This window comes from Vombatus ursinus, unplaced genomic scaffold (genome assembly GCF_900497805.2).
Source record: "Vombatus ursinus unplaced genomic scaffold, bare-nosed wombat genome assembly UNPS02014332.1, whole genome shotgun sequence".
Classification (NCBI taxonomy): domain Eukaryota; kingdom Metazoa; phylum Chordata; class Mammalia; order Diprotodontia; family Vombatidae; genus Vombatus; species Vombatus ursinus.
Window position 1 is genome coordinate 3,410 of NW_020954110.1, and position 26,688 is coordinate 30,097.

A 26,688-nucleotide genomic window follows, 5' to 3' on the forward strand; every position below is an offset into this window, starting at 1 on the left:
TTCTAATGAAAAATGCTGTCCACCGCCACAGAAAAAACTGATGGAGTCTGAATGCAACTCAAAGCATGCTATTTTTCATTTTTTTCTTTGTTTCATTTTTTTCTTATTGGGTCTCTGTCTTCTTTCACAATGTGGTTATTATAGAAATGTGCTTTGCATGATCACATATAGATAACTGATATCAAATTGCTTACTGTCTCAGACAAGAGGGAAGAGGAGGATAGAAGGAATTTGGAAGTAAAAATATTTTTGAATGAATGTAAAAAATTGTCTTTACATGTAATTGGAAAAAATAAAATATTCAAAAAGATAAAAATGCCTATTCATATTCTTTGATATGAATTTATCAATTGGATTAATCAATTAGAGTGAGCCATGTGGCTTTCTCCTGACTTGTTCACAGGTAAGTCTGTTGTAGGTAAGAGTCTCATTGCCCTGTACATGAATATACAAAAACCTGAGGTTTTACATCATGAATTCCACCTGGTTTTATGCCAACTGCCAGATTTTACTGACCTCCCTTCATATTGACTTTGAATAATTCAATTTGATTCAGTTCAATCAACATTTATTAAGACCCTACAAGACAGGGCACCATTCTGGGTGCTGAGGACACAAAAAGGAAACAACCAAAACAGCCCCTCCCTTCCAAGAGGTTACATTCTACAGGGCAAGTGGCATCTGTAGTGCATATAAAGGAATGAACATAGGCAATTTGGGGAAGGAAACATCACTAGTAACTAGCAGAATGAGGAATGTTTTTTCACTGGAGTTGGTACCTAAGGAATGTCAGAGGGAAAGGCAAGTTGGTAAAATAACCTGGGCATAGGGGCACAGCCTGTGCAAAGGCAAGTGACTGGGAGGTTGGAAGACAAGTTTGACTGGAACAGAGGTGAGAGGAGGGGAAGCATGAGAAGTAAGCTTCAGAGTCAGGGCAGCTTCAGGAAAATGAGCACAGATTCTCTGTGAAGTGTTCTCTGGGACTCTTTATTTTAATTACATTTTGTGTTCATTTATCTGGGTCTGTGTTGTCTCCCCAGGCAGAATGTGAGCTCCTGGAGAGCAAAGCTTGCTGGGTTTTTGTCTTCGTGTCTTCAGTGCCTAGCACTTAGGAAGTGTTTAATTAATGCTTGTTGATTGATTCACATACTGGAACCTCCTGGAAACCAGGAGTCCAAGCAGGAGCACTGGTGCTCTAGATGCTGGGTGCATGGACTCCCTCCAGGAGAAGGGGAACTCTCAGGTCAGACTAGAGTCCTTTTCTTCCCTGTCAGACTCCTGGAGCGATGTTAAAACTGACTTATTTTCACTGCAGCATCACCTTCATCTCTAGGTCTTGCTCCTTCCCTTGAATGTCTTCCATGAAAGAATGGAAACAAGAAACATATGTGAGGGTGTGCAATAGAGGAAAGGGGAAGTGAATAAGCATTTATTCCTGCTATCAGCCAGGCACCACGCCAAATGCTTTTACAAACATTACCTCATCTAACTTAGGGGGAGGAAACTTGTCTGAGATAGCTAGGAAGCCCAGGATAACTATTGGATACAATGAGTCTATGTCTTTGGGCGCCACCTTGTGGAAATGCCTTCATTTAAAAATTTAAAAAAAAGTTTTCATCTCAAAATTCAATCCAATTCAAGAAGTATTTATTAGGCATCTCTTAATGTTGGTCACTGGAGATACACAAAACAATGGCGTGCTCTGGAAAGAGCCCCTGCCTCTAACTCTTTTTTATCTATGTGACTGTGGCCAACTTGTTTTATTTTCTCATCTGTAAAATGAGGGGATTAGACTCTCTGAGGTCCCATTCAGCTCTATAATATATGATAATACGGAACATTCCAAGCCTTTGAAAAGCTTAAATTCTACAGCACAGTCCAGGACCTAGGAATGGATCTCAGTTTTGCTACTTAAAATCAGTATGGCTTTGGGAAGACCCTGCCCTACTTTGGGACTGCTTCCTCAACTGTAGAAGAGGGGATTAGACTTGGTGACCTCTAGTATGGGATGTCGGAGCTATTAGGGACCTCAGTTGTCCAGCCTCTGCATTGTCCTAATGCCCTAAGTCCCATGGTTATGAACTGGCCAACTAGGACTTGGAGCCAGGGCTTTGCAGTCCAAGTTGAAAGCCTTTCCACAGCACCACTCTGAGCACTAGTTCCTTCACTGGCTCTCCATCCTCTTCCTGATCCCTTCAAATCAGGAAACATAGAAGGGCCCTCTACATTCTTCTTTTTATGATCTCCCTTGGCTTCCTAGACTCTGGTTTCTTCTTCCTACCTCTCCGACCACTCCTTCTGTATCTTTAATGGGCTTCTCATACTCCTTCTACCCCCTCCATGAGAACAGAAAGAATGATAGATTTGTTAAGCTGTTATTGTGTAAAAGCATTCTAGTAGTCTATGGAGTCCTGAGGATAGGAGGATAAAGTCAGATCAGTCCCTGCCCCAAGGGGCTTACTATCTATACAGATGACACACATTCCTTTCATCTCCTTCTCTTAGAAGAATAGACAGACTTCTTAGGCAAGAAAGGACTGACCTTCCACAAAACTATGAAATTTGAAGGCTGATGCCTCTCCCACCTTCCTAAACTCTCCTGTCAATGTCATCAGCTATGTCCCTCCACCCCATTATCTGACACACCCATAACCTCTTTCCGGCTCTTGAAAGTTATTGAAAACAAGGCTGCCATTGCTCCTGGAAAGACCTTGTCAATCAACTCTCCCATGGCTCCAGTCACCCTCTCTGTGACCCTCCAGAACAAAATATTCATCCAGGCCCATGTTTCTCTAATGTATATTTTCTTTCTCTAGTAGAATTCAAGTTCCTTCAGGGTAGAGACACTTTGCTTACATATTTGTTTCCCAAATGCTTAGCATAAAGCATGCAAACAGTAATTATTTAAGTAATTATTATCTATTTAATATTAATATTCATTTATTCTTCTAGTCCTACTCCCTCTTTTTACTGATGAGGAATATGAAGTTCAGATGAGTTAAGTGACCTTCCCATGACACCACAGACAGTACTCACCCACATTCTATATCTTCGATGGTGTCAGGCATTGGTTTATTTTGGGTTTCCAGGAGGAAGAAGAAGACCACAAGGCCGGCAGTGATGGCCATGGCTGCAAAGATGATCAGTGGCAGTGCTGGAAGGTAGTGCTTGAGCATATTCACCAATGGGGCCAGAATTGCCCCAATCCGATTTACCATAAGAATGAGTCCCAAGCACCTGCCCCTGTCAGGACAAAGGAGATCTGATTGTCCTAGACTCAACACCTGTTAAATAGCCCCTTCCTTTAACTTCCTGTGAGTTGACTCTACAGTTTGTGGGAATTATTACTGGACCAAAGTTCTTAAAACCTGCAGGAAGCTCAAGGGCTCCTTGAATTTATACATTTGAAAAGAAAGAAACTGTCGCTCTATCCCCCAAAGGTTCTTGCCAACAAGTAAGCAGATATGTTAGTTTGATCTTGCCTCAATAGCTTAATTTTTCCTATTTTGCTCTTGCATCTATAGCTGAATGGGTAAAGGATTAAGCTCCTAGTAAGGATGAAATTCCTCCATTGGTAGCACCCTGGGATGGGTGCCACCATTCTCTCCTATCTCTCCTCCTAGTAGAGTGTAAGCTTCTTGAGGATACAGACTAGTGGCTCATCTATTTCCTGGAAAAGCTAACAAAACATACAAAATGAAGACAACAAGAAAATGGAAAGAATGACACAAAGAAGAGTTATGACTAGACACACTTCCTTCTCCTCCTACCCCTTTGAAGAGGTGAGAGATCCATGGGCTCTCTCACCCGATATTTTCAGACTTTTTCAGGGTGTTGATCAATTTTACCCATTTTCTTTTCTTCTTCCTCTTTTCTTTTTTCCTGTTAAAATATTCTTTGTTATATGGGATGGCTCTCAAAGGCGAGGGAGGGGAAGAATAATGGGAGAAATTTAGGTAATGTAAAAACAAAATATCTTGCACCTGGTCCCATCACTTCCTGGTAAAGTGAGGGAGAAGAAATGGAAGCAGTGTCTGATTTTCTATTCTTGGGTTCAAACATCATTGTAAATGGCAACTGTAGCCACGAAATTTAAAGACACTTGCTCCTTGGAAGGAAAACTCTAGCAGACCTGGCCAGAATACTAAACAGCAGAGACATCCCCTTGCTGACAAAGGTCCACGTACTCAAAGCTATGGTTTTTCCAGTAGCAATTTATGGATGTGAGAGTTGGACTATAAGGTAAGTTGAATGTTGAAGAATCGACACGTGAATTGTGGTGCTGAAAAAGACTTTTGAGAGTCCCTTGGACAGCAAGGAGATCTAATAAGTCAAGACTTAGAGATATTAATTCAGACTATTCACTGGGAGGTCAGACACTGATGTTGAAGTTTAAATACTTCAACCACATAATATGAAGAAGGACTCATTGGAAAAGACCCTAATGTTGGGATGTTGGGAAAGATTGAAGGGAAAAGGAAAAGAGGATGGCATAAGATAAAGTGAATAGATTGTGTCATGGGAACAATGAACATGAACTTGAACAGACTTTGAGAGGTAGTGGAGGATAGAAGGCATGGTATTCTAGGTCCATGGGGTCACAAAGAGTTGCACAAAACTGAAGACTGAACAAGAAAAACAAATTTTTCGCTAAATTGTTAAAAAAGGATTAGCTTTGTCTTCATTTTCAGAGCTCATAAGGAAATCCTTTCTTGCTTCTCTCCTCTTTTCCCTTCATTCTTCTTTTCCTCACTCTATTTGTCTTTTTCTGTCCATTCCTTCATTCTTTCCTTCCTACCTTCTCTCCCTTCTTTCTTTCCTTCTTAGTTAGGGCCAAACACAACAAGACTACTCCCTTCTCCACAAGACAATCCTTCAGATACTAAAAGGCAGGACTCGTCTTCCCCTTGAATCTGCTTTTCTTAAGACTAAACATGCCAAGTTCCTACAACTGATCCTCTTGGGTCATAAACTCATGGCCCTTCACCATCCTGGTTGTCCTCTTCTTGATACCTGTCAGATCATCAACATCTGTGGTGCCCAGATGAGGTGTGCCAAGGGTAGGGGACAGAGGAACTATCACCTCTTTGTCCCTGGAAGCAATGTGCAGTGGATCTTTTTGGCTTACATCTATCTTTATTGCATTTCATTTTCTGAGAATCAGTCCAATGTTCTTGCCTCTCGAAGTCATTTTGGATCCTGACTCTCTCATCCAGTACATTAGAGATCCCTCCCGGTTTTTGGTTATTTGTGGATTTGATCACCAGGCTATCTATGCCTTACCCAAGTGATTGACATAAAGGGTAAAGAGAACAGGGCAAACCACAGATCCCTGGGGCACTCCACTGGACACATCCTGCCACATTGACAATGAAGTATTAACAACTCCCCTTGGAGTCTGGCCATGCGACCAGTTCTGAATCTATCTAATGTGATCTCATCTAATGCATGTCTCTCCACCTTCTCCTCAGGAATAGTATTAGACACTTTATCAAGAGCTTTTTTAAAAATTAAGATATAGGTGGCACAGTGGATAGGGCTCTAGCCCTGAAATCAGGAGGACCTGAGTTCAAATCTGGCCTCAGACACTTACTAGCTGTGTAACCCTGGGCAGGTCATTTAAACCCAATTGTCTCCCCCTACCTCTGAAAAAAAACATGAAACTTGACACAAACTCTCTCTACAGCATTCCCCTTATCTACTACTTCAGTGATCCTGTCCAAAAAGGAAAGCCTATAAGGTTGGTCTGGCATGTCTTGCTCTTGATGACTCCACCATTATGGCCCTTTGTAACCATTATTTCCCCTTCTCAATAGTCACCAAGAATCTTTTTAATGAGTAGAAAATGTTCATTGTATGGACTCCAAAGGAGAAAAGGTTACTGAGTGAAAGAGGCACAGGGAGAACCTGGAGGTGACAATGGTGATACAGGACTCCTCTGACCCCCTTTCCAGAGTCTGATAAGGAAGTGAAAGAAGATCCTGGGAAGGACAGCACAGACAGCATTGTCATGGGTTATGTCAGGGAGAACACCAGACACAGACAATCTCCCTGACAGGCCTGCTGGGGGATCTGCTCTACTGAGTCTCTCCTCCTTCCCACTTCTCCTAGAAACAGTAGTGGCTGCTTCTTCATCCCCAGATGCTCTTTCCTACCTGACGACTGTGGGTGTGAGCTCAGCGGAATAGACACTATTGCTGGAAATGGAGACCACAATACAGTTAATTGCCAGCATTGCCAAAACCACACGCAAAATTCCTATAACCAAAAGACAAAACAAAAGCCCTCAATAAACCAGAGTTCCACACATCTTGGAGCATTGATTTGTTCATTCATTCATCCATTGTTTCATTCAACCAATCCATTCATTTATTCACCCATGCATTCATTCCTTTAATTGACGGACCCATTCATTCATTTATCTTAATAATATTTATTATTAGAGGCAGTTAGGTAGTGTAGGGATACATGCTAGGCACTCAGGAAGATCTGAGTTCTTAAACTTATTGTGGGTGACTCTCAGCAAATTATTCAACCTGTCTCAGCCTTAATTTCATCATCTGTAAAATGGGGATCTTGGTATCTGCCTCCCAGGGTTGTTGTGAGGAACAAATGAGATAATACATGCAAAGCAATTTGCGAACCTTAATAGACTCTATAAATGGTAACTGTTATTTGCTTGTTTCATCTACCAAAGAATAAATACTAATTATGCCCTTACTTTGTGTAAGGTGCTGTGCTAAGTGTAAAGATGAATTCAAATGGATCCTGCCTTTAAGAAACTCAGTAAACCTAAATTCAAGTCATGTGGCAGCTATTTAGTCATGATTATTCCAATCAATTGTACTATCTATCTCACCCTCTCTCTATCTCTTCATCTATTTATCAATATATCCATTCATCAATTCAAATATCCAGCCATTTATTCATGTAACCATCTTTCCATCCATCTATCTATCTAACCATCTATCTATATATCCTTGCATCCATCCATCTATCTATCAAATCATCTATCCATCTATCTATCCATCGATCCATCCATCTACCTATCCATCTATTCACCTATCTATCTATCCATCCATCTGCCTATCTATCTACCTATCTATCTCTCTATCCATCTATCCATTCATCTATCACTCATTCCTATTTTCCTACTCATCCATCCTGGCCTGGGTTTGAGTCCTGGCTCTGTCATTTATTCACTCTGCACCTCTGGACAAGTGGGTTCTCCTCTCTGAGCCTGTTTTCTTTTCTTCAAAATGAGAAAGTTGAGGAGGTACCATGGCATAGTGAAAGGAGTGATGCCTTTACAGCCAGAAGAGCTGAGTTCAAATCCAACCTCTGAGGCTCATTACTTGAGGGACTTTAAATAAGTCATTTCAATTTCCTGGGCCTCAGTTTCCTCATCTGTACAAATGGGATTTGGATCAGATGGCCTCTGAGGAATCCTCCAACTCTAAATCTGTGATCCTGTCACTCAGGGGTCTCTCTCAAAAGGTCCTTCTGGTCTTAACAGTCAATAGGTCTAGGCACTGGCCCTATGATTTTCTCCTTACCTGATGTATAGGGGATGGCCAAGTAAAGAAACTCAACTTATCAACTCAGATTGGCATTCTCTCTGCAATTTATAGTCTGATAGTGGCCTAGACCACTGAGGAGTTCAGTGACTGGCCCAGGGTCACACAGACGGTACATGTGAGGCATTTACTCTATCTCCAACACTATGGAAAGCCCTGGGGATACAAAGAAAGGCAAGAGCATGGCCCTGGCCCATAAGGAGCTTGTGTTCTAATAGGAGACAGGACAAGGAAACAGCTATGTATATACAAGGGACATGCAATGTAAATGGGAGGAACTGATCGGCTTTGAGAGCATATCTCCATCTACTTTGCCTCTAGAGTCCCAACACTCAAGGAGCCTGTAATGACCATTCATTCCTGCCCCAAGAGCTTTGTGCTCTAAGTTACAGGGTATCACAAAGGGCACCAGAGTACATCCTTTCCCTCCATAGTCCCTTGGCAGAATCAAGACCCCAAGTCCCAGATTCATTTCAGTGCCCTATGCTGCAAAGCAGGAGGGGGAGGGGGAGGTCTGCTCAGCCCAGCAAGGCCACAAGCAAGCCAGCCTGGGGGGTGGGGAAGGACCTTCTCCTCAAAGATGATACTGATGATGATACTGACAACGACAACGATGATGATGATGATGATGGTGATGATGATGGTGATGGTGATGATACTGATAGTATATGTAATATTTATATAGAGCCTACTATGTGCTAGGCACTGGGGTAAGCATTTACAAATATTATTTGACAAGAACCCTAAGAGGTAAGTACTACTATTATCCCTATTTAAAGAGGAGGAAATGGAGGCAGGCAGAGGTTAAGTAATATGTCCAGGGTCACCCAGTTAGGAAGAATCTGATTCTGGATTTGAACTCAGGTTGTCCTGACTCCAGACCCAGTGCTCTGTCCATTGTGCCACTGAGCTGCCTCTAATCATACTTTCTCCTACCCCTTCTTCCCCCTTTCCTCAAAGCCCACTCTCTTACCTCGAGGCAGAAAAGCACTGGCAGATATGAACAGTCCAGCAAGGAGGAGGCAGCTCGCTGTTATCGTTCGACGGCCAAGGCGGGTCATGATGAACAAGGCTACAAACCTGCTTAGGAAGGTGGAAGTTCCGAATAGAACCTGGAGTGTTTGAATATTGCTCCCCAAGTTCTGAAGATCCAGAAAAAACCCATAGAAAAGCATCCCTGTTGTGAAACTGCAGCAGACAGTGGGGGAAGCAGAAAATCCATCACACTTGGAGGCCAGAGCTCACCATTAAATCCAGGTCAGTTCAACAAGCCATAATTAAACACTGTTGGGTGTCAGGGACTATACTAGGTGCTAGGGACACCAACCCACGAGGAGTTCATATTCTACTGAGGGTGGCGATTCTCCTTGAGTACAATTAAGTCAATGCCAGATAAATTCAGGAGGGCAACAGGATCACCAAGTGGGCAGACCAGAAGAGGCTTCAGTAGGAGCTGATGCCCAGGGCTGAGCCTTGAAGGCAGCCACAGATTCCAGAAGGCAAAGGTGAGGAGAGGGTGAGTTCTAGTCATGAGGAACCTCACATACAAAGACAGAGGGTGGGAGATGGACTCCCTAGTTCAGCAAATGTCAGGTCATTTGTGGGTGCAATGTAGAGATCATGAAGGGCAAAAATGGTAAACAAGTCTGCAAATGTGGCCTGGAGCCAGATTGTGGAGAGCTCCAAAGGCCAGTACCAGAAGTGCAGGGTAAAGCCACTAGGGGGGTGGCAGCCTAAGCTCTTATGGGGATGTATGGACAAGGCAGATGTTAGGAGCATTAACTAACCTTAAATGTATATTTAGAAGTTTAGCTAATTTTATTAACTCCCTTACCTTTTAGCCACAAATAACTATCAGCTAAGGACCCAAATTAAAGTGACAACGCTGTTCACAAAACACAGTAGATGAGGACCATGAAGTGACCAAGGATGTCACAGTTATTCAGTAATAGTCATAGAATCCAGAAATTGGGGTGGGGAGGATTAGCACCATTTGGATGAGAATCAAAGCAGGGAACAACACAACTGATATTATTACAGGCTTTTACTATATACCACTTGGGCAGAGGGAAAAATTGGATGAGGAGTTTGGCAAATTAATCACAAACCTGGTGCATTGGAGCAAGATAGTACAGTGATAAGAACCTTTAATTATCCAAATAAATGTTACAGCTCACTCTGTTCTGTATAGAGCACCAGGTCTAGAGTTAGGAAGACCTGAGTTCAAATCTGACCTCAGACAGTAATGGGATGTGTCACCTTGGGCAAGTCACTTCACCTATTGGCTTCAGTTTCCTCACCTGTAAAAGAAGCTGGAGAAGGAAATGGCAAGCCTCTCCAGTATCTTTGCCAACAAAATTCCAAATGGGAGTCATTAAGGTGGCCATGACTGAAACAACTAAACAACAACCAAAAGAAAACCTCATAGAAGTTTGAGCTATCTGAAAGTAGAATGAGCATCCCCAAGAGGTAGTGGACTCCCTCTCATTGGAGGTTTTTGGTCAGAAGCTGGATAACCTTTAGTGGGGTTAAGGACAGGGAATACCAGTGAATGACCTTTTAATACTAAGGTTGCATTAGATGGCCTTCAAAGGCCTTTCCAACTCTAAGGTTCTACAATTATGTGAATGACAGATAAAAGATTTGAACTGGGTCCCTTCTTTTCTCCTGCACAGTTACTATGTCAACCTGAGACATTTGGAGAGAGTACCTGTAGGCTTTCACATTCCTCACCCATTATGGGGAACGTACCCTACAAAGGACAAACAGAGCATTCTTGTACGCAGGATGGGAAAGTAGACCAAATCCAACATGGTATAACGGGTCTGTGCTGGAACCAGTTCCATCTCCATGGTGGATCTCAAAGCCTTTAGAGAGAAGAGCCAAGCAGAGAGTCAATCTGAAGGTTAGTATATGGAAAAATAGAAGGAAGAAGCAGGAAGGATTGGGTGGGTAATAGATTCTAGGCCCTGATTGGGACCAAATGAGCACTCACTGGCTATGATCTCAAAGTCTTACTAAATCTTTCTTTTCCCTAATGACAAGCTGTATAATACCATGCCCAGTGAAGCCATGCCTGTGACCATGGCACCAGAAGATTAACTTTGAGAGCCCTGAGGTCATGCAAGATCAGCAGAGACAACAGGCTATGCCCATGTCTGTCACTGCAGCAGGAGGAGTGCACACTTTGGCCTCATATATCCTCCGTGGGTGCTCCTCCATGGAACTACTGACATCCAGCTTAGAAATAAACATAGCACTCCATGCAACATCAATGCATTTTGAGGAAACTTTAATGAAAATATATCATAGGTACTATCTGAATCAGATGGCTAAATGTTTTTCAGAACTAAGTCAACTCTAACATATATGCATCATATAAGGTAACAATCAACAGAAGGGAAATTATCAGCATTAGCACTGGCTATGGAGGCAAAAGCCCTGGCTTCAAGTCTTGCCATTGATACTCCTGATATAGAATAAACAGGTCTCTTCACCTCCCTGTGCCTGAGTTTTCTCATTTGTAAAATGAGGAGATTGAATTAGAAAGCCTCTGAGGTCCCTTCCAGCTTCAACTCTATCATTGGCTGGTCCCTGAACATGTCCTGATCTCATACATTCCCTCTTTGGGTTCCTCTCCATGCACATGCAGTAGAGCAAAGAGAATGCTGACTCTGGAGCCAGAATATCTGGATTCAGATCCCTCCATTAATATGGTGTGAACTTGTGCAAGTCACTGAAAACCTCTCTGGACCTCACTTTCCTCATCCATGGAATGAGGGAGTTTGACTAGGTGACCTATAGACATCCTATGTGGGGATTTTGTATTGTATTTTGTTCCCTACACATGTCCACTCTACATGTTGATACTGTATAGTATAATTATTGAAAGTGTTCCCCAGGTTTATGGGGAAAATATCGATACTTTCTTTTCATGCTGTTTCCTTAAATGCCTTTGCTTTAGATTGTGTTCTTTGGCTGAACAATAAAAGCCACCATACTAGTGGGGGCTCATGAGTTATTGTTTAGAGAGGATGTAGCTCCACAGAGAGAACACCATTCTTCTGTTGTATTTTTCCCTCCTCCTTGCAGCAGGACAGAAGGCTGAGGATTTCACTTGGACAGAGGGCACTTTTCTTACAGTTGCTGTGTGTTCTATCCACATTGCCTTCAAGAGCTGGCTTCAGTGCCTGCCTTGTGCTCCTGTAGTTACCAGAGCACAAATCGCTAAACTCATTGCATACAAATCTCATTAAGACTCTTTTCCTAAATTTGCCATGCGTGAGTGGGTGACCCTTGGTATCCTTGGCCACAGTCAAGGCTACTCTGGAGTCTAGAGAGAGACAGAGAATATGCACTTATTATCACTATGTGGCAATCACTGTGCTAAGTGCTTTACATGTATGATCTCATTTAATCTTTGTTACTTAATTGTCTCATTGACCATTTCACATTGTCTCTTTATGGAATGGCACGGCTAGAGTTAAACCACTGAGCAAAGAAAGAAATGAGGAGGAAAAACAGAAACAGCCCACAGGAAGGAATGCAGGGAATGATTTTGAGACAGGAGGGGAGGGGGCAGAGGGCTGCAGGGACCCTCTGAAACCAGAGAGGAGAGAAACTCCCCCTCCCCCCTCCTCCACCAGGGGACCCTTACCCCTTCCCATAGTCCCAGCACCTCTTCCCTCAGTCCTGTTTCCCTATCTGAAACAGCTAGGGAGCCCCAGGATTGATGTCTTCAAAAGGCAAGTTCACTATGGCCTGAGATGACCCTCAATCACTAGGTCTGTAGCACTGTCCACTATGGACTAAAGTATCCACCCCCATCCCTTACTGTTCCCTGGCCCACTGAGATTTGGAGAAACATCATCAGAGATGGGACTTTTCTCTTGGTAGGCCCCTGGCTACTGGGCTTGGCCTGAAAAGCCACCATTTCCCACATCCCAGCCCTGGCTCCTCCTTCTCCTCTCACCTCTATAGTCAGGGTGGTCTCCTTTACTCCATTGATCTTTGCAACTTTTGTGAGCACCTTTAAGGCCTCATCATATCTGTTTTGGACAATCAGCCATCTAGCAGACTCTGGCAACCACCTAATGAAATAGTGCATGAGAGATATAGTTAATTCTCCATTTTCTCCTTATTCAAAATCACGCTTGTGTGGAGCAGAGCTCAGGTTCTTCTTATTAATTCTACAACTAATTACTTTGCATCACTTAACATACAAAAGAGAGTTCATGGGTGGAAGCTTTCATTCCCAATTATCCTATGCCACAGACCTCTAACAGGTTGGCCAGAGTTGCTGATCAGCTGGAGCCCTTCTTGATTTTTCCCCTTTGATAAAAGTTTTTTAAATGAGTCAGGACAGCTTTTCGCTTTGGGCTCAAATCTGTCCTCTCAATAGATGATCACATAGACCTATCAGGAAAACCTTCTAAAATTGTCTATAGATTGGATAGCATTTAAGTCATGTTTTCATCGCTTGAAGCTCTAAGTGGGAGCAAATCTCCTCCTCCTCTATCCCATGGGAACAGTTCACAAGAATTCCATTTTTGTATCAGCAATGCAAATGCAGGGAGGAGACATGTTATTTTGGATATGTCTTAAATCATTGCCCAGGAAATAGACATTTCCATCCATCTGAAGTAGAGCTTATCTGATCTTTGCTATTAGAAATGTTTTGTTTCCTTGATTTTCAGGTTTTCCTCCAAACCCTCTCCATTCCTTTATCATGGTAGTAAAATAAAATAATAAATAAGTACAATAGGTCTAGCCTCCGCTTGTCACAATTGCAAGGTTAAAACAAATGCCTCCTGAATTTATCTAACATATCTTCCCCACAGCCTTAATTAGAAAGCTTAAATATGTGTTTAATAATCACCCTTAACATTGTAAATACACATTTCTTTCTACATCATCCATTGAGAGCACAAGAGCAGAGAACTGTCCCTGGGAATATGAGATCATTGGTGCTGAGGCAGAGCCATTTCAAGAATTCTCTAACAAATTTTTATATCTATATGAATTAGAAGTCCCCTTGGAAACAAGACATAACTTCAAACAGCTTAGAAATAAGACTATTCTAATTTCTAGAATATTGATATTAGAGGATAGACCGTTCGACTCACTTCACACACATTTCATTAGGGCTGTATTTCTAAATGATGACTCCAAGCCCTGATTCATGCATAGTAACATAGTCATACAATAAGACTTTCCTAATCTTGCATCAAGTAAAGCTGCGCTGTATTGCGTTAATATCCATTAATAGATCTGCTTGACAACTAACTGTTCCTCAGGTGATAGGAAGTCCTCCTGACAAGCAGACAAGACCCCAAGGCTCCAGCACCAGGACCAAAGTCACTGCCTTAGGTTCTGACATTCAATGATTTTCAGAGTGGAAAGCGAAGTCGAAGATTCAGGCTTACTTCTCATACAGAGGCAGAGGACTAAATGAGAGCCTGTTAAAAGTAAATCATTTTTGAAATGCTCTAAATCACTTTTGATTAGAGAAATGCAAATCAAAACAACTCTGAGGCACCACATCACACCTATCAGATTGGTCAACATGACAAAACTGGAAAATGATAAATGTTAGAGAAGATGTGGGAAAATTGGAATACTAATGCATTGTTGGTGGAGTTGTGAAATGATTCAACCAATTTGAAGAGCAATTTGGAATTATGTCCAAAGGGCTATAAAAATGTGCATACCCTTAGGCCCAGCAACAGCATTTCTAGGGCTGTATCCCAAAGAGATCATACAAATAGGAAAACAACTCACATGTACCAAAATATTTATATCAGCTGTTTTTGTGGTGGCAAAGAATTGGAAATTGAGAGGCTGCCCATCAATTGGGGAATGGCTGAACAAGTTGTGGTATATAAATCTAATAGAATACTATTGTGCTGTAAGAAATGATGAACAAGCAGACTTCAGAAAAACCTGCAAAGACTTGTATGGTCTGATGCTGAGTGAAGTGAGCAGAACCAGGAGAACGCTGTACACAGTAACAGCCACGTTGTGTGATGACTAATATTGATAGACTTATTCTCAGCAATACCAGGATCTAAGCCATCTCCAAAGGCCTCATGGTGGAAAATGCTATCCACATCCAGAGAAAGAACTATCGACTTTGAATGCAGATGGAAGCATAGTATTTGCTATTTTTTTTCTTCTGTTGTGTTTTGTTTCTTCTTTCTGGTAGTTCCTCCTATTGGTTCTAATTCTTACTTACAACATCACTAATGTGAAAATATGTTTAATAGGAATGTCTATGTATACCCTATATCAGATTGCATGCTGTCTTGGAGAGGGAGGTCAGGGAGGAGGTGGAGAAAAACTTAAAACTCAAAAGCTTATGGAAGTGATTGTTGATAAATCAAAATAAATTAGTTTAAAAAATAAAATAAAAAGTAAACCATTTTCAGGACTTCAGTGCTGCTCTTTGTAGGATCTGTCAACTGGCCAAAGTTTTCTTTTTTAAATGCTGGGCTTTCGTCACTCATTGGTTTTACCTATTTTTTTTATAGCTTCCTATTCCAGCATTACATTCTGTTCGATCCTCATCTTATACCTGCCCCCTGATCTTCCCTGTCTGTTCTGTCTGCCCTTTTAGGAACCAGCATCCTCATCTGAGCAGATGATTCCATTCTCCCAATGAGTTCCATTAAAGTACATCCTGGCATTTTCAGCATGTGCTCTGCAGTAGAATTCAATTAAACAGAATCCACATGCTGTTTTCTGTACTCTATCCATGCCCATGATGATTTCCTCTATGTCACCACTCTTGCCAAAGAATTCATAGACCCATTTCTCAGCTGTGTAAAAGGAGAGCTTCCGAACGTACAAGGTGCAGCATTTCTTCAATAACTTCTCTTAGTTTTGTCGCTCTAGAAGTGCTGGGTGAGGTATTGATCTCACTGCATGTAAGAGTCGCTGTCCAGCATGATCAGGAACCCACTTGACACAGAAAGTGGGAAAGTGAGGCAGGAGTGCTTGAAGGCAGGCGACATTCCTAGGACCCACAGCTAGAGTTCCAACCCAGACCTTCCTACTCTCAGTCTTGTCCCATTTCTGTAATTAGGTCCATGCAAATTAGAGATAAAGACTGAACCTATGATTTCACTGGAATAGGGAACTCTCAGGAGATGAAAATCTCTCTTTCCTTGCAAATTTGTCTTAGCAGGTTTGCCTAGAGCATTGAGAGGTATAGTGACTTGCCCATGGTCACTCAGATACTTTGGGTTAGAGACAGGACCACCTTTTATATATACTTACATATGTACCTATTAGCTCCTCTGGTAGTATTAGCTCCTTGAGGGTTGGGCCTGTTAATTTGGGTATTTGTGCCCTCAGCCTAGTATACTGCTTAGCATCTATAATAAAAGCTAAGTGATTTATTGGTTGTTACAAAGTATGATACAGATCTAGCTTGGGAAGAAGAAAGTGACATTAGAAATGAAATGCATCAACCAAACTTATTTTTAAAAAGGAAAATGGAGAAAAGACCTAAATTACATGTTTCCATGAGATTCCTAGCTCTACTAACACTCACTCACCCCTTAAAGGGTCTGCTCTCCCTGACCCTCCAGTCTTGTCTCTATTCATTAAAAAATCAAAATCTTCTCAACACCCCCTACTGCCTGCCACCAGTGTTGTGTCCAGGAATATGTATTTCACAATTGCTTCCAGAGTAGAAATGGAATTGATTTTCAAAATCTGTATGAATGAAAGTTCTCTTTCAGACCAAGCCCTAACTTCTTTAACATTGCTTTGCTTCCCAGGATGCTATACAAAATACGGTCTGCCACGATATCTTAAGAACTGACATTGTGAGTCCCCTAGAGAGCTATGGAGAAATTTATGGTGAGAACAGACTAAAGAACTGATCCAAAAGGTATCACTAGAAAAGTTATGTAGCATAAGTGAAGGGTAACCTATGGGCAGCCCGCGTCATGCTTGAGTACCAACAGCATGCCAAGATGTTGCCAGAGGGCAAGTCCTCCAGTGGTCTTTATGGACAGCCTTCAAAGGATTCATGAGAGGTCATTCCAAAAGCCTCTCCTACAGAGACTGTAGAAATTGTAACTGTTGCTTTAACAGAAGAGAAGGTAATATGGAAGAACCATTGCAGCATCATCCTAAGAGATGGAGTCAGGGAGAGAATAATAATCAGTTGAATTTTGATCTGTGGAGGATCTATGAGATAAACTATGGAGGAGGCAGAAACAAAATTTGGAGAAATTACTTTCTTGTTGAACTTGGTTCAGCTGTTATTTTATGAAGAAGCACTCTAAAGGTAGTTTGATAAGGAGTGAGTCTAGAGAAAGACTATTAAGTGGGAGGGTTTGAGAAAAATTGGAGAGACTGTTTTCCCATCACAGCTGGAGAGAAGCTGGAGAAGACAGAAATGTGGTGGAGAGGCCTTTTGGGGAGTAATTCTTTTAACTTTATCTTCAATAAATTGATAAATACTTACTATATGTCGACTATGTGCCAGGCTAATTATGAGAGAGAAAGAGAAAGATTTTAACCGAACAAGGGCTAGAGAAAATCAGTAAAGAAAATATATATATTTGTTTTAGTTACATATAATTCAAAAGCTTTTGCACAAAGTCAATCCAATTGCAACGAAACAAGTTGAGTCCAATGAAGAAAACAATCTTCATAACAAATATCTCTGTTATCCAGATCCATGTGTTTGTTATCATTCCTCTGTTATCCACAGTATATATTCAATTGATACAAACATAATAACAAGAACTATTCCCCAATGGGCAAGTGCTAAAAGGATGTGAACAGGCAATTTTTCTTCTGGGAATGTTGTACAAGGGATGCTTCTTTAGGTTTGGATTACCCTCAATTACCCCTGGGGTTCTTTCCAGGTCTGAGATTCTGTCTTAGGAGTAGCTTTCTTTAACAGCCAAGGTATCTTGATGCCTAGACCTCTGTTCATAGATTTGGCTAGTTAGTCAACAAGAGTTTATTAAGCACTTACACTTTATCAAGTATTGTGCTTAGCACTGGGAATACAAAGCACAGCATTTCAGAGTAGAAAAGAGCCTCAATGGTGACTCAGTCCAACCTGTACCTGAGGAGGAATCATTTCTCCAACACTGCCAACATAAAATTATCCAACATCTGCTTGAAATTCCCCATGGATGGGCATCTCATCTCTGGGCTAAACATGATCAGAGAGGATGTTAAAACATGGTATGACAGAGCTGAAAACGTTGTTAAAATGTGTGTGACCACGTGACCTGTGCCATGTAGGTTTCACAACATTTATAACCTACGTGAGAATAGAAGTTAAATTTCAAGGGTTCCCTGAATCTAGGATTCAATATTTCTTCTTCCTCTCACCTAACCTCCCAAAGAAAAGAGTGTAGAGCTCCTTAAACATTTCGCTTTCCAGGATAGAACAACCAGAGGGCAGATTCAAATTCAGGTTGAGAAGTATTTATTAAGTTCCTAATATGTGCTAGGTTTTGTACTAGTGCTGAGGATGCAAAGATCAAAATGAAAAAGCCCCTGCCTCCAAGGAGCTTACATTCTACCACAGCGATAGGAAGTGTGCACAAACCAGTAACCCAACACCTAACCAAGTGAGACAAGATAACGGGGAGAGAACGTCTTTCTTAATGACTGGGGCTCAGCTGTTTCTGGTACGGTGGCAAGACCCTTAGGGGAGAACAGGAACAGCAGTGGTTTCTTTTTCCTTTTTGTAGTTGTTCTAACTATGCCTTTTTATTTTCTATTTCATTTTTCCCCAATGAAATGTAAAGAACAAATTTTAACATGTGTTTCTTTAATAGTTTGAGTTGTAAATTCTCCCTCTCTCACATCACTTCTCATTGAGAAGGCAAGTGATTTGTTATGTATTATACATGTGCAGTCATGCAAATCATATTTCCACATTAGTCATATTGTAAAAGAAAAACAGAGATCCAAAGAAAACCCCCAAGAAAATAAAGAAAGTTTGAAAAAACCAGGATGCTTTGATCTGCTTTGAAACCCCATCAATCTGTTCTCTGGGGATGGGATACCCTTTCCCACAAGTACATGACAGTACAGAGGGAGATGGGCTCCAGCATGGAGAGGATATGTAGCAAAGGAGAAACTAAATGTTCTCTCCTTCATGTGCTGCTTAAGATCTCCTTAGGCTGAGTGTAATTTCCTTCTGGGATCTTTCAGGGATATGAGTCTGCATGCAGTCTGCATTTGACTTCTTATCCCCATGACTTAACTGTCAGCAAGCTGTTCCAGGAACACTGGAACGGTGCTGATGGGGAGATGGGAAGTCCTCCAGATGACTGGTTAGCAAGGTCCTCCTCACCATGCCCAAAGAACTATAAAACCACGCATGCCCTTGGATGGAGCAGCACCACTACTGGGTCTGTATCCAAAAGAGACAAAAAAAAAAAAAGAAAGGGAAAAGAACCTATCTATATAGAAATATTTATTCCAGTTCTTTTTTGTTGGCAGGGAGTTGGAAATTGAGGAGATACCCATCAGTTGGGGAATGCTTGAACAAATTGTGCTATGTGATTGTGATATTGTCCTGTAGGAAATAATGAGCAGGTTGCTCTCAGAAAAACCTGCAAAGACTTACATGAGCTGATGAAAAGTGAAATGTACTGTGTACAAAGTAACAGCAATACTGTAAGATGATCAACTGTGAAGGGCTTAGCTATTCACAATACAATGATCCAAGTGAAATCTAAAGGACTTAAGGTAAAAAATGCTATCTATCTTCAAAGAACTGATGGTGTCTGAATACAGGTTGAAGCATACCTTTTTTTACCTTCTTTATTTTTCTTGAATTTTTTTGTCTACATTTTCTTTCACAACATGACTAATATGGAAATATATTTTGAATAACTACACATTTATAAACTATATCGAATTGCTTTCCTTCAAGGAGGGTGGTGGCGAGCCAGGAAGGGAGTTTGGAAATCAAAGTTTAAAAAATGAATGTTAAAAATTGTTTTTACATGTAGTTGGGGAAAACAAAATATGAAATAAATTTATAAAAAGAAAAGAAAGAAAAGTCCTCCTGAGGACCTCAGGGGATTGGGGAGTGAGGTGGATGGAAGGAAGAAGCAGGGGCAGGCCAAGGCCAAGGCCCTCCCCTCTCAGGAGGTTTAGCTGGAACACTCTATCCTGACTTGCCATTTGCAGAAATCTGAATGTCTGTAGAGTCAGAACTGGCTTGAGATTTTACAGATGAGCCCAAGAATAGACCTAGTTTCTTTAGCCAATCTGGACACTCTTCCTGTATCATGTCTCTTCAATTTCATCCAATGGCTCATCAGAGACAGCTAAATTGATCAAGGTCTTTTCACATTAAGTTGGAATCCAATTGACTGATTTGATTAAATGGGGACTCCTTCCCAACTAGTTAAGGTATGATGGCCTAGTGCTTTATCACTCACTTTAGGAGGGATAGATGGGGAGCAATTACTCAATAAACTCCCTCATCTTTTTACACACACACACACACACACACACACACACACACACAGAGACACACATACTATGTCTTTATTTATAATAGCAAGATATGCATGCTATATTACCTTCCTTCCTTTTTACCTTCCTTCCATCCTTTCTTTCTTTCTTCCTAGTATTAACCAAGAAACTATTTTCTGCCTTCTTAAAGGAAGGTTTAAGGGGTCAGCTAGGTAGCACAGTGGATAGAGCACAGGCCCTAAAGTCAGGAGGACATGAGTTCAAATCCGGCCTTAGACCAAACACTTGACACTTACTAGCTGTGTGACCTTGGGCAAGTCACTTAACCCCAATTGCCGCACCAAAAAAAAAACTTAAAAGAAGGTTTAAATCATTCTTATTATCTGGCATTATTAAATCATGTGCTTATACATTTTAAAATAGATATTGACTTCTTGCACTCTAAACTCATTCTTCTTTTTCTTGAAATGTGCCTTATGGAGATTACCATGAGTTGAATTATAATTGATCCTCACAACAACTCATGGGGGGAGATATTACTACTCAACTCATTTTACAGGTGAGAAAACTGAAACCCAGAGAGGTTCAGTGACCTCCTCAGGGTCTCACAGCTAGCAAATATCTCAGGCAGGATAAGAAGTGAAATATTCCTGACTCCAAGCCCAGCCCCCTAGAGTATACAGTCTCTAGCTGCCTAGTAAATAGAGAGGGAATTTACCTATTCATTCCCAATGCAGGGGTCATCTTAACTTGCCACTATAGTTTTAGAACTTGAAGGGATCCGAAAGGTCACTTAGTCTGACCCGGTCATTTTGCAGAGGGGTACATAAGTGATTTGACCAAGGTCACTCACTTAACAAGGGACAAAGGTAGGATTTGAACTCATGACTTCTCCATTGAAATTTAATGAACTTTCTATGTCATCTCTGCTGTCCTGGGATATTCCTTTTAGGAAAAGTCTGCTCAAAATGAATAACTTTCATTTTATTTTCATTACTTCTTATAACCTAGGATTATTGGAAGAAAATATCTGCTTTCAAGGCCATCTCATCCACACATGGATTTTTAACTCCTGATGGGAAACATTCCCATTTTCTTACTAGACTTGAGACATCCTGAACTGAGCTTTTTATGTAAAGAAGCTTGGGATTCTTCACCCTCCATCTGCAGTCTCTCAGAGAGAGAACAAGAGCCCCGGGGGCACTTACCAAGAGGCCAGGAAGAAGGCAAAGAAGGGAGCAGACATTACCAGCTGGAATTTGCGCCACTCCTGGATGCCATAAGCCACAAACCCAAGAAACAGATGGCCCATGCTAAAGCACAGAGTGAAAATGACTGTTACCATGGGCCGGTGCTGGTTGGTGGTCCATTCCTGGGCTGAAAGGAAACCACAGCACAGAATTAATTTCAGAGAAAAGTGGGATCTCAAAGAACAAATGTAAATGTTGAAGTAGTCCCACAATGAAGACTTACTGAGGGTTCCGCTGCCAACCATGATTCCTGTTACTGAAGACCCAAACAGGAAGCGAAAACAGCAGTAAACTGGGAATGACTGGACAAAGGCAGTGCCGGTGCTGGAGACAGCCAACATGAGGAAATTTGGAAGCAACATTCCTTTTCTCCCAAACCTACATCATGGGAAACCAGATGGGTGTGACCTTAGGACTGAGGCATAAAGTCATCTCTCCACCCAGCACACCCCTGGTAACCGTCTAGACTTCAGGCCTCATCATTCACCTTTTCCCCGTGTGCCTTCCTTTGCCAGGACCCAGGGTACAGATGCCAGTAGTGACTGGCCTTAGCTGAGTTTTCAGTTCGCCTATATTCAGTTAAATTACACAACAAATTATCATTTAGCTCCTCCTAAGTGAAGAGTTCTCCAACAAACTTGCTAATGTAGAGGTCATACATCATAGATCTGGGTGTGAATGGGAACTTAGGGGCCATTTAATCCAACTTCCTCATTTTGCAGAAGAGGAAACTGAGGCCCAGAGAGTTAAGTGACTTCAAGGTTCCCCCAGGGAGGGTCAGATACAGTATCTAAACCCAGATCCTCCTTCTTAACAATATCCTTGGTTCTTGAAGGCCATGTGTAATAGCCACCAGGAATGGCCAGCTGACCCATCTCATAGGTGCAAGACACCCCAATATATGAAGTGACAAACAGAAAGCCCTGAGCGACAGTTAATCTGTTTGTTGTACCCATAACATGGCAGGAGGCTGACTCTGGAGAGCTTGAAGATGGAGGTGGTGTGAAGGGGAAGAAGGGGAATGGGCCAAACATTTATTAAGCACCTACTACATACAGGTGTTTGCTAAGAGCTTTACAAATATTTCACTTGGTCTTTACAATAATGTTGTGAGGTACGTACTATAATTATCCCTATTTTACAGCTGGGTAGAATGAGGCAGACAAAAATCAAGTGACTTGCCCAAGTTCACACATCTAAGGCAGAATTTGAATCCAGATTCGCTTGACTCCAGGCCCAGCACTCTATCCACTGTAGCCAGGCAGCTGTCTCTGCAGCATGATCTCATTTCATGCAATGGCTTTCCCTCCTTCCACATTGATTCTGAAACTTGTCACATCCAGGCTGTACCTTTGATGGATTGATCCCTCAGAGGTGTTCTCACTTGATGAAGATGTCAGGCCATAAAGCATCTTATTGGTCCATAGAGCATCTGTAGGTGGGGTAGGGTGACTGACTGACCATTGAACCAATCCCTCTCCTTACAGGTTTATATGAAAGAAGAGATCATGCCCTCTGAATGAAAAGTCACAGATAGTATTGTCACCTAATGTCTAGTGTGGTGTATTCCACACAGTAGACACTTAACAAATGCTTGTTTGAAACACAAAGTTCTATGAATGACCCCAAGGTTTTCCCAGGGAAAAAAAGACCCATTAGTACAGATGGAAAGAATGATGATTTTGGAGTCAGCTGACCTGAGTCCCAATTTGGACTCTGCTGCTTATTACCTGCATTCCAGGGGAACAAAGAGGAGTCACTTAACCATTCCATCCATTGTGCCAGATTCCCTCTGGCAGATTTCTCCCCACCTCCACTCATCTTTATTCTCTCCTTATCCATTGGCGGCATTCTGCTTTCCACAAAAAACCTTCACCCTCTATATCGTGGGGATTACCATGTCTCCCTCATCCTCCAAAAGTTCTCTCTTGATTCCTCTATCCCTAATAATTCATATCCCATATCTTTCCTCCCTTTTCTGGCTAAACTCCTTGAGAAGGCTGAGTCTAAACCAAAGGGTTCCTCCATTTGCTTTCTTCTCACTCTTTTCCTCACTCTACAGTCTGGCTCCTGACTCCATCATTCCAAGGAAACATTACTCTCTCCAAAGCTCCCAATGGTCTCTTCACTGCCCAATCCCATGGCCATTTCTTCCAGCCTCATTCTCCTTGCCCTTTCTACCGACGTTAGCACTGTTGATCACTCCTCCCTGATAGTCCACCCTCTCCAGGTCTTCATGACGTCATTTTTTTCTGGTTCTCCTTCTGCTGTGCCTCAGTCTTCTTTTCTAGATCTTCATCCATGTCATGGCCATTAACCACGGTGCCCCCTAGGCTGTATCCTCTCCCCTCTATATTATAACCCTTGGTGATCTCATCAGCTCCCAGCCATGATTATCTCTATACAGATTATTCTCAGTCCTATTATCCAGCCCTAACCTCACTCCTGACTTCCAGTATTGCATCTCCAACTGCCCATTGGACACCCCAAACTGATACAGATGTCTTAAACTCAATATGTCCAAAACTGACTTCATTATCTATCCCCCCAAACCTTCTCTCCTTCAAATTTCCTTATTATTCTTTTTTAATTGAATTTGTTTAAATCAGCCACCTTTTCACACTCCCACTTCTGCTGCCCTCCTCCACCCCTGAATTAAGGTCACGAGAAAAATAAAACCCCTTTAAAACACGAATATTCAATCCAAATAAATTCATACATTGTGCATATCCAAAAAAATGGTCTCATTCTGCACTCAGAGTCCTTCGCTATTCTACTAGGACCACCTGATAGCATGTTTCATCACTAGTCCTGCAGAATCCTGGCTGATGATTGCACTGAGAAGAGGTCAGGGAATTAGTATTCCATCACATTTATATATCATAGTTTGTTTATCCCTTCCCAAGTTTATGGACCGCCCCCCAGATTCCCATTCTTTGTCGCCTCAAAAACAGCCATAAATATTTTTGAACATAAAACCAATCTTTCACTTAATTTACCCTCTAATTCCCCATCACCTCTTTCTCCCCTTTCTCATCTTTTATTCCCACTGAGTGAAGCATTTTTCTGTACCCAGCTCTGTGTCTGTGTATTCTTTCTTCTTTTGACTAGTTAAGATAAATGGGTATATGGGTTGTTCAGGGAGGACTCACACCTCTGGTGTGAGGGCTTGCCAAGCCCTTTTCTTTTTTTTAACTTTATATTTTATTTTCCCCAATTACATGTAAAAGCAATTTTAACACAGTTTTTTTTTTCATTTTGAGTAACACATTTTCTCGCTTCCTACTCACTCTCCCACTTTCCTGACATAGGACAAAATATAATATAGTTTATATGGAGGTAATCATGCAAAAAATATTTCCATATTAGTCATGCTGTGAAAGAGAACAGAGATAAAAAAACAAACAATAAAAATAAAGAAAGCTTTTAAAAAGACTGTTTAGATTTGAATTAAGATTCCACCAGTTCTTTCTCTGAAGGTGGATAGCATCTTTCATTAGAAGTCCTTTGGAACTGGTTTGGATCATTGCATTGCTGAAAATAGCTAGTTCATTCACAGTTGATCATTGCACAGTATTGCTGTTACTGTGCACAATGTTCTCCTGGTTCTGCTCATTTCACTTTTCATCAGTTTGTGTAAGTCTCTGCAGGTTTTCCTGCCAGATCCTGCTTGTTGTTCCTAATAGCATAATAGTATTCCATCATAATCATATACCACAACTTGTTCAGCCAAATGTTTTGTGAATGTGCACAATTGTTTGCATGCTACTTCCCCCACAAAAAATCAGTTCCTTGAGGACTGGGACTGTTTTGGTTTGTCTATCTATCCTCAGCTCTTAGCACAGTTTCTGGCACATAGTAAGAGTTTAAGAAATGCTTATGACTGAGTGTTGCCCCAAGTTCAACCTAACACCAACCAGCTTATTTTACTGTGTCCTGTTTCAGCATTAGACTCACCTCAACTCACAGTTACAAATCTAGCCCTGATTCTTCTCCCTGTTATTTTGGGCAATTAGTATTGTGTAGAAATAATGCTAGACTTAAAAGCAGAGAGACTGTGGTTTGACATCTGCTTTAGACTCTAGCTATGTGACCTTGGGCAAGTCTCTGTATTTCCATGGGGCTTGGGTTCCTCCTTGGTCAAATGAGTGAATTGGACTAAATGATCTATAGTATCATCTTCCAATTTTAAGCTATATGGCCCTAGGCTCCCTGGGTTTCAGAACATCTGTGTCCAGGTAAAACTCACCTGTCTGAGAGATAGCCCCATATTAGATATCCAACCAGATTTCCAGCAAGGAATATTGACTGAGAAAAGGACTTCAGTGTCTGGGAGTCACACACCAGGTCCCACTGAAAGACAGGATGAGAGCATCAGATCTTAAAGTGAGGAAAGAGAATTTGGGGCTCAGGAATCTTGCTGCCATTATGAAGGAGAAAAAGTGTGATGGGAAAAAATGTTTCTTGCCCCACTATGATAAGTAAGGGACACTGCCTCCTGTACACAACTGCACATCATACAGTCAAGCTTGGGACAACAATTTTAAGTTCATTTTGACCCCAACCTTCTTGATGCAAACATCTTTATCTTCTGCTTTTTTGTGCATACCCATAACCTCCCCTCCTGCTTTCTGTGAAATTCCATTGTACCCATAGGGCTTATGTATTTCATATTGTATATCAGGTTGCTGAAGCTCTGAGCTCAATAACTTTTTCCCCCATGCAGAAGAGTCTGTGCCTTCAGCATAAAAAAATCTGCAGAATAATGTTCTTTGCATTGTGTATTTGGTGTTTGGCAGCAGGACCTAATCAAGGGATCCCTCACTACTTTTTATCACAAAGGGAGCTGTGAGCTGGACGGATGGCAGAGGAGAGCAATCTGATTCTACCATTCACCAAGGGAATCAAGTCCCAAATCAGTGTCACCTTTTGAAGAGGAAAATGAAATCTTCCTGGGATAGGAAAGGGGCAGCAGAAGAACCTCCTACCTCAGTCACAATGGAAGAAGTGAAGATGCTTTGGTCATAAACCCAGCCATCCACACACGGCTCCATCTCCAGCTGGCTCACGTTTTGGCCTGTGACATTTGGCCCCAAGGACTGCCACTGTGGCCAGAAGAATCGGCGACACTTCTCTGGGTTCCCATTGGAATCCAGGGGGATGGAAAATTTTAGGAGGGAACTAAAATTAAGATTCCCACTGACATTGAGCAAAGCCGAGGTATTGTCAAGGAAGTGAACCCAGCACCGGTGCTCAGGGACAAAAGCAGTGAAGTTCTCTAGCAGAAAATGACTGCCAATAAGTATCATAGGGATAGCAAAAAAAAAGACCTGAAGGATCTGGAATCTTCCCTTATCTCCAACTTCAGGTAAGAGATCCTCAAAGGCCAT

At 41.7% G+C, this 26,688-nt stretch overlaps 1 protein-coding gene across 1 annotated transcript; it reads right to left on the minus strand.

Annotated features, from left to right (window-relative positions):
- Nucleotides 1-1,289: 1,289 nt before the first annotated feature.
- Nucleotides 1,290-26,688, minus strand: LOC114042252 (solute carrier family 22 member 24-like). The gene is made up of 10 exons (XM_027860910.1): nt 26,287-26,688; nt 25,548-25,651; nt 21,522-21,676; nt 21,257-21,425; nt 12,550-12,667; nt 10,329-10,444; nt 8,551-8,765; nt 6,156-6,258; nt 3,037-3,243; nt 1,290-1,356 (listed from the first exon to the last, which is right to left on the minus strand). Exons 1-10 carry the CDS (start codon nt 26,686-26,688, stop codon nt 1,290-1,292), a joined length of 1,656 nt encoding a protein of 551 aa, XP_027716711.1.